Genomic DNA, 14,429 nt, shown 5'->3' on the forward strand with positions numbered 1-14,429 from the left:
CACAGAGATCACATCCGCACCTAAACTCTGCACCTACCTACCCACTTATCACACAAGAAATACAATGTGGTTTTTTCAAGAGGAACCCACTCCTCATTTTACCAATAGTTAACGTGGGACTCAGTGACCAAAATGAATTGCAAGTTCCAATTTCCTTCATTAAATTTTCTTTCAAGTTCACCCTAACCTCCTTACAAGTGAGGTTTTCAGAGAACTACTATTAATCAAGTACGTGCCCTCTTTAATCCTTGTGGATGTGGTTACGTGCAGGGACTCCCGAGTCACAGACGTTGGTTGGGCGTCCAATCCAGCAGTGTAACGAGTGCTTGTTACCTAACCTCTTCAGCCTCGGTTTCCTCATATGCAAAATGGGAATGGTGATACTTAGGAGGGTTGAGAAGAGTGCATGAGAGAACGCAAGTAACACTCTCAGCACATGGCATCAAAGGTCAATTCACTTTTGCTGTTACTGTTTTGTACTTTCTCTGGGGGCAAGAGACTACCCCAACACTAGTTCCGAAAGCGTGTAGCACCGAGCTGGGGACGTGGGAGCCTCATTCCGCCAGCCCTCCGGGAAGCGTCAAGCGCAGGAAGAGGGACAAACAGTTGACAGATTCCCCGGGACTCAGAAGCCTACAGCACCGGCGGTGGGACTGGTTGCAGAACGCCGCTGGAAGCGGGATCCCAGGCACCGCCTGTGACCCTCTGACGACCACACATCCCAGGGTGCAGCGCGCCCACCCAGGGTGGAAATTTAGCCAGGCGGAGTAGGATCGCTAGCCCGCCGGGGGAAGCAGGGCACGCTGGGATTTGTAGTTTTCGGGTCTCAAGTTCGGGAGTCGGAGGAGGGCGGAAGCCAGAGGTCCCGCCCCAGCCCCGCCTTTTGTCCACGTCTCACTTCTCCGGGCCAATGCCCTCTCCTGTCCCCGGAGCCAGCCCCTCTCCGATCTGGTACCCATTGGTCCTGAGCCTCAGTGCCCTGGGCCCTACCCGGAAGTAGCGTTGGGGAAGGCGGTTTCCTAGACTACGACACCGGAAAGCTGGGGGAGGCGCTCCGAGCTGCTGAGGGCGGAGGGCGGTGGCAGCGCTGGCGCCGGGGACCGGCTCGGCGGTTTCGGGAAGCAGTTCGGCTACGGCTGCCGCTCGCGTTGCTCCGCATCCCGCCCTCGGCACGGCTCGCAGCCCCCTTGCCACCCGCGTCCGGCAATGTGTCCCACCGGCCGGGCGTAGCCGCTGCGCGTGCGCGGAACCGCAGGGCCATGAGCGAAGCCGGCGGCGGCCGGGGCTGTGGGTCCTCGGTCCCCCAGCGAGCGCCATGGAGCCTGGTGGCGGCGACGGCCGCGTTCTGCCTGGTGTCGGCCACGTCCGTGTGGACGGCGGGGGCCGCGCCCATGAGTAGGGAAGAGAGACAGAAGCTTGGGTAAGGATGCCTGGCAGCCTGGGGTGGGTTTCCTCAGGAGGCGGACCACAGGCGAGGTGCCTGTCATTGCGACCCGGGCGCGCAGTGGCCTCTCCTGTCGCGATTGGGACGGTTGCTGCTCCGCGAGGACTCTGGGGGGGAAGACAGGGTCCGGGAAGGTGGGGGGTCGTCGCCCGCAGTGCGACCTCGAGGGACCATCGGGGTGTCGCCTGGGCCGTCGGTGACATGTGCAGGCTCCTCGAGGCCATCCGTGGTGTGTCAACGCAGCTGCCATGTCAGTGGCCCGTGAAGGGGGCTACAGCCCGTGCCGCTAAGCGCCAGAGTCCTGCGGTTGCTTTCGTCGGAGACATGGTTAGACTTCTCGCACAAGTGAGCTCCCAGCTGGGAAAATGTTGCTGATCTCACAGTAGTTAAGGAAATAGTCTTTACACCTGTTACGGAAAAGGGGGCGTACGTTGGAATTTGCACTTTACACATTTACAGTGTTTTCTTGCACTGCGTTTTCTAATAGAACAATATATGATGGTATTATTTTGAAGACTCAGTTAATTATACGTGTTCCCTTTGCTCAAAGTAGTCTTATCAGTCTTGCGAGTGTCATAAAATTATGTTATATTTTCAGCATTTAATTGGGCGTCAATATTCCCAATATATGCTAGGTCCCACAAATTAATGAGAAAAAAGCCAAGAACCAGTAAGAAAATGGGCAAAGGGTATGAAGAGTTAATTCACGCAAGAGGAAATGCAAATGGTCAATAAATATGAAAAGTTACTCAACCTCTTAAATGTGAGAGCTGTAGATTAAAACAATGAGACAGCTCTTTTTTGCCATCAGATTAGTACAAAACACAGGCACTGACTAGTTGAGGTGTGAGAAGAGACTTGGTGGGAGTGTAAATTGCTGTAACTTATTGACACTATGTCGTAAAATTTAAATGGTATCTACTCTTTGATTTATGAATCCCGTCTCAGGGAATCTACCCTACAGAAATAAAAGCTCTTTTGATGCAGAGATAGGTATACAAGGATGTGCATTTTGAAAGAATGGAGCTGTTATTGTTTAAATCATTGCAAGAGAATTAGTTTTTTAATAAGAAAACAATTAAGTAATAAGAAAACCAAAACCGATGCTTGGTGGAAAAAAAGTATCAGCTACCAAAACAAAATTATCAGTAAACTCTTAATAAGTATCTTTCTTTTTCTCTCTTTATGAATTTAATGTATCATTGATAACTGTTTTAATGAATGCCTGCTCTGTGCCAGGTACTTTACATACGTTATCTCTGTAATCCTTCCTGTTTCTTAATGAGGTGGATGTGATCCCCACAGTGCAGATGAGGAAATTGAGACTCAAGGTCAATTTGTTCAAAATCAGAGCTAGTGAATGGTGGATCCAGTATTCAAACCCAGGTCTGTACGACCTCGGAGACGATGTTCTCTCCAGTGTGTTGCACTTGATAAGACTTGGAAAGAGAAGCTTCAAGTCTGTTAAGGATAGAACGTATCTTATTTGATCACCACTGCCTTTTCACTTTATTTTATTAAAAATTTTTATTTGAAGAAAAGTCATTAGTTAAGTCAATTTATTTTGACCAAAATTAATTTTTAACTGGAAGAGTTCAACCAAAGTGGCGTGGAATTTCAGCTCCCAGTTTTGAGAGTTAAGACTCTGGAGCTATAAACCACAAATACGCAATAGCTTGATTGCTTTCCCCTCTGGGAATTTTCGGGAACCTGAACTCCAGTTCATTAGGTTTACCTGTATGATTTTTTTTTTAAAGCCCACATAATGATTTATGATAAAAAGCATAAAATGTCGCACCCTTTTTCCTATCCTCCCAAACCAAACTGATGATACAGACTGGATTTAGCACTAATGGTAAGCAGTTGCTCACTTGCTAGCAGTTTATAGTTTATGGAATTTTTTATTTGGTCATATGTGGTCTTATCCTTCCTGGAATACGTTGTTTTTTGTTTTTGTGATTGAGATATTATAGCAGTTGTTAGTGTTCTCTTTTCATTAAAAAGAAAAAGTATAACTCCAATTTCTGCAGCACACAGTGTGATTTTAGAAAAAGCTGACTTACAAAAATTATTTTAAAATGAAGAAAAACACAATGTTTGAACTATGGATCTAATTTCCAATATATTTTATTCACTTGCTGAATAGATATAAAGCCATCATAGACACATTTTTCCTGTTGAGTATAGTTCTCTACCATTCTGTATTTAAATAGAACTTTGTAGGACTTACATGTTTAAGTAGGAGAGAGAGCGCACTCACCTGGATATTAAATATCCCCACTTTGAAGTTTGTGCTGTGAAATCTGATGATCGCATGCTGCATAAATGTAAGGATTGGAAAATAACATGTTCTCATATGCAGTCATTTATTCACAATCATGAAAATTGAATGCTTATGAAGTTTAGGTTAACGAGTTAAAGCTTAGGTTGTCTGTAATGCGTGTGTCTAGGCAGCGCCATTACCAGTTAAAGGAATCTGTACCTCTTGATAATAGTCTTTGTATTGATTCCATTTCAGTGAAAGAAAAAAGAAGAATTTCCATATTCCATTTATTGATATCGATGCTTGAAAAGAAAATCTTAACATTGTCTTTGGTTGTTGATTAGCTAGTTTGAGAGATCTTTGTCATCTGTAGTATAATAAATGTATGGAAGAATTCTACAAGATACTCCATAGTTTTCCGAGTTACCTTGATGCATATTTTGTCATGCATATAAACACATAAAGAATTAATGTTTCAGTGAAGTGATAAGATCTTGTTTTTAATGATTGTTTTAAAATGATTATCCCTAAAAAGTTTGTCAGGGCTTATTCAGTTTAATAAGTTTGAATGTGCTTGATTTTGCTGGTCATTATAGCCAGGATCTGGAAATTAGTTCTTTGTCTGTCTGCTAGCTATATTATTACCAGTGTTTCATTATCCATGGTTACAATTTTTTCAATGAGAATTGCAACATAACAGGAAGTAAAAGAAAATTATACCCAGCCATTTTCTCTAACACTTTCTTGAGTTCTTGCTATTAGTGATTAGAACTTTGGGAACAATAGTGTTAATAAAAGATGACTGAATTATTTTCTCTTGTTAATTATTGAGATATTTGGTTCTGTCTAACCATAACATTAAACATAGATCAAGGCCACCTGGGTGGCTCAGTTGGTTAAGCGTCCGACTTTTGATTTCAGCTCAGGTCATGAGCTCACAGTCTTGAGGGCCGTGAGATTGAGCCCCACATCGGGCTCTGTGCTAGGCTGGGCCTGTAGCCTGCTGAAGATTCTCTCTCCTTCTCCCTTAGCCTCCCCCCCCCGCCCCGTCCCCCCGCTCCCACCCCCCGCTTGTTTGTTTGCACACATGTGTGAGTGCTTTCTCTCTCTCTCTCTTTCTCAAACAAACAAATGCAAAACATTTGTAATTTTTTGTATAGTTCTCAAGCCCCCAAACTTGAGAGTATTTAATTGAAAGACTGGTTAGTTGGTCCAGACAATAAAGATTTTGACTTAGTAAATCTGATGTGGAGATCAGAAATCTCCATTTTAAACAGTCATCTTGGGGATTTTAAGACACAGAGATAGCCAAAACACACAAATCTCTTTCTGAGGACTGTTTTTCTTATTTATTATTTTTTTGGTTTATTTTTTGAGAGAGGAAAAGAGAGAGAGAGAGGGAGAACAAGCAGGGGAGTGGCAGGAGACGGGTTGAGAAGCAGGCTGTGTGCTATCAGGCTATCAGTGCAGAGCCCAATATGGGGGATAAACTCACGAACCGTGAGACCATGACCTGAGCTGAAGTAGGATGCTTACCCGAGCCACCCAGGCACCCCTGTTTTTCTCATTTTAGAGATGAATATTATTTATTTGACTTCTGACAATTTTTTAAAGGGTGGAGAGTATATTGTAAAAATCATAAAATGGATCTTTTGAAAGTGTGAACAAATACGTATTGAATATGTACTAAACTAGGCATTAGTGATTTTATTTAAAGGGAAAGTAGAAGCTTGTTAGAGTACTGTTACTTCATATCATTACACACACACCCTTCTCTTGCTAGAGTATATAGTATAAATAATAAATGATAGCAATAATTCTTTTCGAGGTCTCCAGCAATATTCTTCCTTTTAAGATAGATATGTTAAATAAGTTTTTAAAGAGGTCATTGTTTTCCAGCCTCAGATTTCCTTCTGTGTCCACAGCATGCATCATTTATCAGTTTTCTTAGGGAACGTAAGGTAAATTTTACATAATTTAATAGGAATAGTAGTAGTTTGGCCAGCTCTGTGTGGTTCATGAAAGTTTGTCTACTAACGCTGGTGTATTTCTTGACTGTGTTCATGTCTTTTTCTAATTAATTTTTTCTTTTTTTTTTTTATTGGTGTATTTTTATGAAGGAGCATTAGCTTTTTGAAAAGCAATGTGTAGAATGTTCTTAACTTTTTTCTATTTCTGCTCTCTTAAAATTAGGAATCAAGTACTGGAAATGTTTGATCATGCTTATGGTAACTATATGGTAAGTAGAAGGCTTATCTTGACCTACCGTTTATGTGAGCAGATGGCTCTGTCAGCACAGTCACCTAGGAATTTTGAAACCTGAATTAATAGCACATTATTTCAAAGGAAGCTTTTAAAAAGCAGTGCAAGCATAGGCTAACACAGTATTCCCCATCATTGGTTCTTAGAGGACCAATTTATTAAAGGGGTAAAGATGGAATTAGATTATGAAACTTTGTATTTAAGTTGTTTCCTTTGGTGCTATCAACAATGTTTATTGAGTGGTTTATATAGCCAGATATTGTGGATGTACCTGAGTTAAGACGTTACCTCTGGTCTTCAGGGAAATTATTCCCTTGATTAAAAAAAAAAAAAACCTACTTACAATATTACTTTATTACTCCATGAAGAAAACCATTGCTTACAAGAGACAAATCATGACCCAGTCTCTGTCCAAATTATGTCATCATAGTGGTCTTTGATTTGAATGTAGTTTGCTTTCTAGACGCGCTGGTCTGTACTGTTGTAGAATGTCTTAGTGTTCACTAGGGATTGAATAGCTTCAGTTTTGCAAGATGGAAAAGTTATGCAGATCTGTTATTCCACAGTGAATATATTGAATGCTATTGAACTTAAAAATGGTAAATTTTATGTTACATGATTGTTTGTTTTGTTTGTTTTTTTACCACAATTAAAAATTTAATACCTGGGTGCCTGGGTGGCTTAGTTGGTTTAGCATCCGACTCCTGATTCCAACTCAGGTCATTATCCCAGGGTTGTGCGGTAGAGTCCTGTGTCAGGCTCTGCAGTGAGCGTGGAGCCTGCTTAAGATTCTGCCCATCTTCCTTGCTCATGCTCTCTCCCTCTTAAAAAAAAAAAAAAGGAATCCCACATAGTAGAGGGGAGCCTCTTGGGGGGACAGTAGACCTAAGGGGGTTGTAGCCGCTCCCTACTTCTCCCTGCCCCTTGCCCCTTACACAGTGATCTTAGATTCCAGGGGGAAAATGTTTAATTTCTAAAAAGATGAACTAGCAGTGCAAATTTTAGAGTTCAAAGAAAATTTTCTGGGTAAATGTATGTAATTTTAAAAAGAGTAATCAAGATATTCTGAGAATACTTATGACTTTGTTTTTATATTTTATAATTTTTTTAATGTTTTATTTATTTTTGAGAGAGATAGAGAAACAGCATGAGCAGGGGAGGGTCAGAGAGAGAGGGAGACACAGAATCCAAAGACCTCTCCAGGCTCTGAGCTGGCTGTCAGCACAGAGTCCCGACGTGGGGCTTGAACCCACAAACCGTGAGATCATGACCTGAGCCGAAGTCGGATGCTTAACCCACTGAGTCACCCAGGTGCCCCTGTTTTTACATTTTAAAATATAACAGGTGGTTTTCTTTTATCATGAAGGTCTATAATATATAGCTGAGAAAAGTTTGGCAAAGAACTCTTTTTGATTCTGCTTTAAGTTTTTTTTTTTTTTTTTTTTTTTTTTTTTTGAGAGAGAGAGAGACAGAGAGATAGAGTACAAGCTAGGGAGGGCCAGGCAGAGAGGGAGACACAGAATCTGAAGCAGGCTCCAGGTTCCAAGCTGTCAGCACAGAGCCCGATGTGGGGCTCGAACCCACTAACCATGATATCATGACCTAAGCCGAAGTTGGACTCTTAACAGACTAAGCCACTCAGGCACCCCTGATTCTGCTTTTAAGTATTTTTCAACTGATTCTGTGAATCCATTTTTTAATTATATATTACTAAAATATCTTCATATATTAACATCTTTATAAATATCTAAGTACATGTACACCTTATGCATTTTTGTATTGCTTAAACATGTTTTATATTTGATAATTCTTGTTCCTTTTTAAAGTGCACATTCTTTTTAAAAAGTTTTTATTTATAGTTTATTTTTGAGACAGAGACAGAACATGAGTGGGGGAGGGACAGAGAGAGAGGGAGACACAGAATCTGAAACAGGCTCCAGGCTCGTAGCTGTCCGCACGGAACCTGATGCAGGGCTCGAACCCACAAACCATGAGATCATGACCTGAGCCGAAGTCGGACGCTTAACCGACTGAGCCACCCAGGTGCCCCTAAAGTGTACATTCTTAAGAGTCTATATTGAGTTCTTAATGTTTTTAGAAATTAATGGTAATGAAGTTTGGGGTATTTTTAGCCATATGGAAAACACAGTTTTAAATTCATTTCTACAGGTCTTGGCCATTTCCTTAATATTTCTTTCCAAATTATTTCTCTGTAGTTAATTCTATTTAGGCCAAGCATAATTTAACAAATCTAGGCTAATAGTGTTGAGGTGGTCAAGTGGATCCATGCTATACCCTGAAACCTTAGTCATCTCATAAATGAATACTTTTGGTTCCACAGTTGAATAGCTGGATCAATTCAGTACTTTTCTTTTTTAGAGTTTTTTTTAAATGTTTATTTTATTTTTGAGAGAGAGAGCAGAATGTGAGCAGGGGAGGGGCAGAGAGAGAGACACACACACACACAGAATCTGAAGCAGGCTCCAGGCTCTAAGCTGTCAGCACACAGCCCAGTGTGGGGTTCAAACTCATGAACCGTGAGATCATGACCTGAGTCGAAGTCCCACTGAGCCACCTGGGTGCCCCAGTTTAGTCCATTTCACTGTGTAGAGGATCTTGTTTTTGTAAAGATCAGTATCTTTAATGTCTCTTATTAAGTAAATAGCAGAAAGTTTTATTGATACGTTTTTTTCCTACTATAGAATATACTTAGTAAATGGGTTTTGACAAAGCAGACACTGAGAACAGCTCTCAGAGGACTTCCTGGTCTGATTCCTATTTATTGGACCCTGACTGGGAAACTTTGTATTATACCTACCTACCTATAAGATCTGAAGGAGAGGGATTTCAACTCCAAAGATTGGGAACTCCTGGAATTAACACTCTCCTTGATTTTTACAGTGGATCCTCACCCATCTGTAATCCACTGCAATAGATACTTATTTTTTGTTTATTTTTTTTAAAATTTTTTTCTAAGTTTATTTATTTTAAGAGAGACAGTGAGCAGGGGAGGGACAGAGAAAGAGGGAGGGAGAGATCCCAAGCGGGGATCCAAGCCTGATATGGTGCTTGAACTCACAAACTATAAGCTCATGACCAGAGCCAAAACCAAGAGTCGTACACTTACCAGACTGAGTCACCCAGGTGCCCCTGCAGTAGATATTTTTAAACATTCAACTCTTTTACCCCATTAGTGACTCTTGTAATGTACTTATGCTATGCTCAGTTTATATGAAGTTTGTAACACAAGATTTAGTCTAGAATTCTCACTTCCCCTTTTCAAGTTCTGAGCTAACCTGAAACCGTTCTAAAATATTAAACAGAGACCAGGTGCCCTATATTTGTTATTTGAAGTCAGTTGACATTTTTTTTCCAGTTACTATACTCAGAAACAGTGTTAGTTTGCTGTAGAGCAAAAGTGTATAGGCTTTGGAATTAGATGAGTCTGAGTTCTAATTCCTTCCTGGCGGTTGAATAGCTGGGACCCTAAACAGATCATTTAATCCTCTGAGCATTATCTTCCTCTGTAGCCTGTAGGATGGTTGAGAACAGGTATCATTTTAATATGATTACTATTATGATTAATAGGATTAATAATATGATTTTAATGAATATTAATAAATTCATCTTTTATGTGTCTTGTGCTTAAAATCATGCCTGGTACACAATGCTTAATTTTTTTTTTTTTAAAGAACCGAATGGTATCTTTGTGAGGATATAACCAAATAGTGGTTTTTCTTTTTTTTTCATTTGATTATTATGATATATCTTTGCCTCATCAATTCAGAGAAATCATTTAACAAACTCCGTTAAAGATACAAGTTGATGGTGAATTTTGGGATCTGGAAGTTTACTTCTTTTGTTGTAGTTGGTTGCCTGCTATGCTGAAATGTCAAATGCCTGGCACATAGTGGGCTGTTCATAAGTACTGAGAGCTTTTCATTTCTCACTAGGCCTTCTTAAAATTACTCTCCATTCTCGTGTACATTTAGAGCACTTCCTTTTAACTTTCTTAGTTCCGAGGAAAACAGTAGTATTTTCCAAAGACTACAATATAAAGAGCAAGCCAGAAGTCTGGAAATGGGTCAGGGCCCCCTGAGGTAGCTGTGTCACCGGCACACACGGTGGGCTGCAATGAGAAAGTTAACTAGTCTCCCTGAGCCAGTCTCCTCCTCTCTCTGCAATGGTTTTTGCCTGCCCCGTACTGCTGTCTGACAAGTGCCTCATTCAGGTGCATAGAACTATAGTGGCAGGCAGAGAGGAAGCACGGTGTCAGGCTTTACTGCTACTATTACTAATACTGTCATTATCCATCCTCCACCTGAGATTGAAATTGCCTTCCTAAACTTCATCTAGGCTCTAAACTCGTTCCTCGGATTGTGCATAGAACTTCTTCAAAACCTGCCTTCTTTTCTGTTCTAGAACAGAAAAAGAACCCTTTGAGCTTATTTTTTTTTCCTTTCCTTGTTTTTGTTTTTGGAATCCCCAAGTTCTGCAGATGTTAATTTCAATAACAATGCCTCGCCAGCTTTAGGTAGGGCAGTACAACTCTGCCATCCTTTGTAACATCCAGGCATTTTCTGATTTTAAATATCTTAAAACCAAAATATTTTATCAGTATTGGTTTCAATATTAACATAACAACAACTATATTTAACATATCTCTAGCCCCTAGCCCCGATCAGACTGCAGTTTATCCACCGTAAATTGCACAGATGGCTTTCTTTTCCCCCCAAATAACATGAAATTTGATGTTTGTTTTGGCAGTTCTTGTGTGGCCTTATTTAACCTCAGACCGGAGCCACCTTAGCACTTTTGTTAGTATGTTTTTAGTAATGATGCTGAGGTTAGTTTGCAGATTAAGTTAGACGACAAAATGATACGTATTTAGGCCACCAGATGCAGAGCCGTTTTGGATCTGAGCTCTTTGACCTGATAGTTGCCTCTGCTGTTTCTCCCGTTACTGTAGACAGCTTGAACTCTTACAAGCTGCAAACAAAACAAAACCAAAAAACTGTACTTTGGCAGAACCCTCAATGTTACAAATAAACTTTAAAAGAGTTGGTAAGCACAGTTTCTTGTACTTTGCAGAATCACACCTAATAAGCACTTTTAAGCTTGATTTTGTGAAAGCACAATTCATGGATTAGTCCTTATCATTCAAACCAAAGAAACTGTTTTCAAATGTAGCTCCCTTATAGATTTCTAGACTTATGTATGTTTTCTTAGGATTACTTTTTCGCCCCTAATATTACCTTCTTTAAACATTTTTTGTGGTAAAAAATATCATAAAATTTACCGTATTCACCATTTTTAAGTGAACATTTCTATGGCATGAAGCATATCCACCATATCGTACAACAGTCACTCTCCGTCTCCAGAACGTCCTTGTGTTCCACCTTAGAAACGCTGTACCTGTTGTTTTCTTTTTGATAGTTTGCTCATCAAAAAGAGTAATTCTGTAAATAAAGTACTTCTTAAAAAGCAGTACTAATGGCTGGGAGAAAGGAAGTTAGGAGCTTAAATGGGCCTTTTTTGTGTGTACAGGAGTGTGGCACTGCCTTTTTGTTAACCAGCGTTCCTTGGTCTGCACTTTTAGAGCATCCTAAAACTCCGCCAAAATGACATAAATTCTGTGGTCTTTTGTGATGTTTTATCATCACACGCTGATACTCTGTATAGGACTTTAACTCGGTAGAACACAGTTTTTTTGTTTAATTAGGTATAGGTTACAGACAAAAATCTTTTAAGTGCACAATTCTGAGTTACGACAGTTGCATGCATGTGTTTAATGATCACCACGGTCATGACATACGACATTTTGGTCACAAAGCTTCCTCGTGCTCATTAGCAGGGAGTTCCGTTTCCACGCTTCTGACCTCTGGCAACCACTGTGACGTGCTTTCGGCACGACAGTTTTCCCTCTTTAGGAGTTCATATAAATGGCATCATATAGTAGAGAGTCTTTTATTCAGATTCTTTTGTTTAACATGATGCTTTTGAGATTTTATGCGTGTTGCTGGATATACTGTAGTTCCTATTTGTCGCTTAGTAGTAGTCTGTTGATTTGCTATATAGAACACATTTGTTTATCCATTTATTCACCAACTGCTAAGTATTTGGCTTGTTTCTGGTGTTTGGCTACTATTAAGAAGACTGCTGTGAAAATTGGTTGTGCATGCAAGTTTTTATGTGGACATATACTTTCATACATTCCCCAGCTAGGAACGGAATGCTAGGTTATACGAGAAGGATACATTTGACTTGATAAGAACTGCAGGGGTGCCTGGGTATTTCATTTGGTTAAGCATCCAACTGTTGATTTCAGTTCAGATCATGATTTCGTGGTTTGTGAGTTGGAGCCTGTGTCAGGCTCTTTGCTGACAGTACATGGCCTGCTTGGGCTTCTCTGTCTCCCTCCTCCCCCTCCCCTGCTTGCACTCTGGTGTCTCTCTCTCTCCCTCAAAAATAAAATAAACTTAAAACAAAACAAAACTACAGAACTTCCCTAAAGTGTCTGTAATATTTTGTATTCCCCACCTGCAGTGTGTAAATGCATTCTCCCGTACTTGGTATTTTCAGTCTTTTTAATTTTAGCCATTCTAATGGGTATGCAGTGGTATTTTGTTGTGATTTTAATTTGACTTTTCCTAATAACCAGTGATGTGGAAAATCTTCCTGTGTGCTTAGTATATCTTTTTTTAGTGAAGCCTCTGTTCATATCTCTTGTCTGTTTTAAAATCCAGTCCTTTGTCCTGTTATTGCTGAGTCATAAGAGTTATATATTCTGGATATCACTCCTTTCTCACAAAAATTACATATCACAGATATTTTCTCCCTATCTGTGCTTTGCCTTTTCATTTTCTTAACAATGTCTTTTGAAGGGCAAATGTTTTCAATTGTGATCAGTTTCCTTTTTTCTTTTACGTACTACCTAAAAAATATTTGCCTAGCCCAAGGTCACAAAGAGTTTCTTGTTTTCTTCTAGGTGATTTATAATTTTAGCCTGTTCATTTAGATCCATCACTCATTTTGAGTTACTGTATATATATAGAATGAGGTAAAGATAGATTTATCTTTTTTTCTATGTGGATATCCAATTATTCCAGCACTATTTGTTGAAAAGAATATCCTTTTATCACTGAATTATTTTGATATCTTTATAAAAGAGTTAACCATATATGCATGTATTTTTTTGTCATTGTTCTGAATATCTGTTTTTATACTAATGTCACACTGTTGTAAGTGCGACATTAAGTTGTGAAATCCGGCAGTATAAGTCTTTTAGCTTTGTTCTTTTTCAAAATTGTTTTGGGTATTCTAGATTCTTTGCATTTCTGTATAGATTTTTAGCATCATATTGTCAATTTCTACAAAAACGCCTCTTGAGAGATTGATTGGGATTATGTTGAATCTATGGCTCAATTTAAGGAGTTTGACTTAGTGTTGAGCCTTCTATTCCACAAACATGGGTTCCATGCCCATTTAGTTTGGTCTTATTTAATGTCAACAATCTGGGGCGCCTGGGTGGCTTAGTCGGGTAGGTGTCCGACTTTCGCTTAGGTCATGATCTCGCGGTTCGTGGGTTCGAGCCCCACGTCGGGCTCTGTGCTGACTGCCAGCTCAGAGCCTGGAGCCTGTTTCGGTCTGTGACTCCCTCTGTCTCTGACCCTCCCCTGCTCACGCTGTCTCTCTTTCTTTCTTAGAAATAAATAAAACATTAAAAAAAATTTAATGTCAACAATCTTTTGTAGTTTTCAGTATTCTACATCTTTTGTTAAATTTATTTCTATATATATTTCATATGTTGATGCTTTTGAAAATTGTACTTTTCCAGATTTGTTTGTCCAGTTGTCCACTGATGGTATACAGAAATACAATAACTTCTTGTCTGTTGATCTTTATATCCTGCAACCTTGCTAAACTCACTTGTTATTTGTAGTAGTTGTTTTCTTTTTTTTTTTTTTAATATTTTTATTTTATTTCTAGGAGAGAGAGAGAGAGAGACAGCGTGAGCAGAGGAGGGTCAGAGAGAGAGGGAGTCACAGACTGAAACAGGCTCCAGGCTCTGAGCTGGCAGTCAGCACAGAGCCCGACGCGGGGCTCGAACCCACGAACCGCGAGATCATGACCTAAGCGAAAGTTGGACGCTTAACCGACTAAGCCACCCAGGCGCCCCTGTAGTAGTTGTTTTCTGGTAGATTCCTTAGGATTTTCCACATTTTCAATCACATCATCTGCCAACAAAGAGACTTTTCTTCTTTCCTTCTAATCTGTGTGCCTTTTATTTCCCATTATTATTACAATGGCTAGAACTTCTAGTATTATTTTGAAAAGAAGTGGTAGATCTTTGCCTTCATCCTAATATTAGGGAGAAAACAGGTAGCCTTCACTCTTAAGTATGATGTTAGCTGTTGGTTTTTCATAGATGTCCTATAATAATTGGTTGAGTAAGTTTCT

The 14,429-nt window shown here is 40.0% G+C and overlaps 1 protein-coding gene across 3 annotated transcripts in view; it reads left to right on the forward strand.

Annotated features, from left to right (window-relative positions):
* Positions 1-1,020: 1,020 nt before the first annotated feature.
* Positions 1,021-14,429, forward strand: part of EDEM3 (ER degradation enhancing alpha-mannosidase like protein 3) — a 68,419-nt gene continuing 55,010 nt past the window's right edge. Inside the window, exons 1-2 of one of the 3 annotated variants that reach the window (XM_039256625.1) lie at positions 1,021-1,420; positions 5,901-5,946. In XM_039256625.1, coding sequence (XP_039112556.1) covers positions 1,260-1,420; positions 5,901-5,946 — 207 coding nt within the window. In that variant the 5' untranslated portion in view covers positions 1,021-1,259. The remainder of the gene's footprint in view (positions 1,421-5,900; positions 5,947-14,429) is intronic. The other 2 variants (XM_039256623.1, XM_039256624.1) reach the window with 2 other exon arrangements.

This window comes from Hyaena hyaena, unplaced genomic scaffold (assembly GCF_003009895.1).
Source record: "Hyaena hyaena isolate Hyena2069 unplaced genomic scaffold, ASM300989v1 scaffold_580, whole genome shotgun sequence".
In the NCBI taxonomy this organism is placed as follows: domain Eukaryota; kingdom Metazoa; phylum Chordata; class Mammalia; order Carnivora; family Hyaenidae; genus Hyaena; species Hyaena hyaena.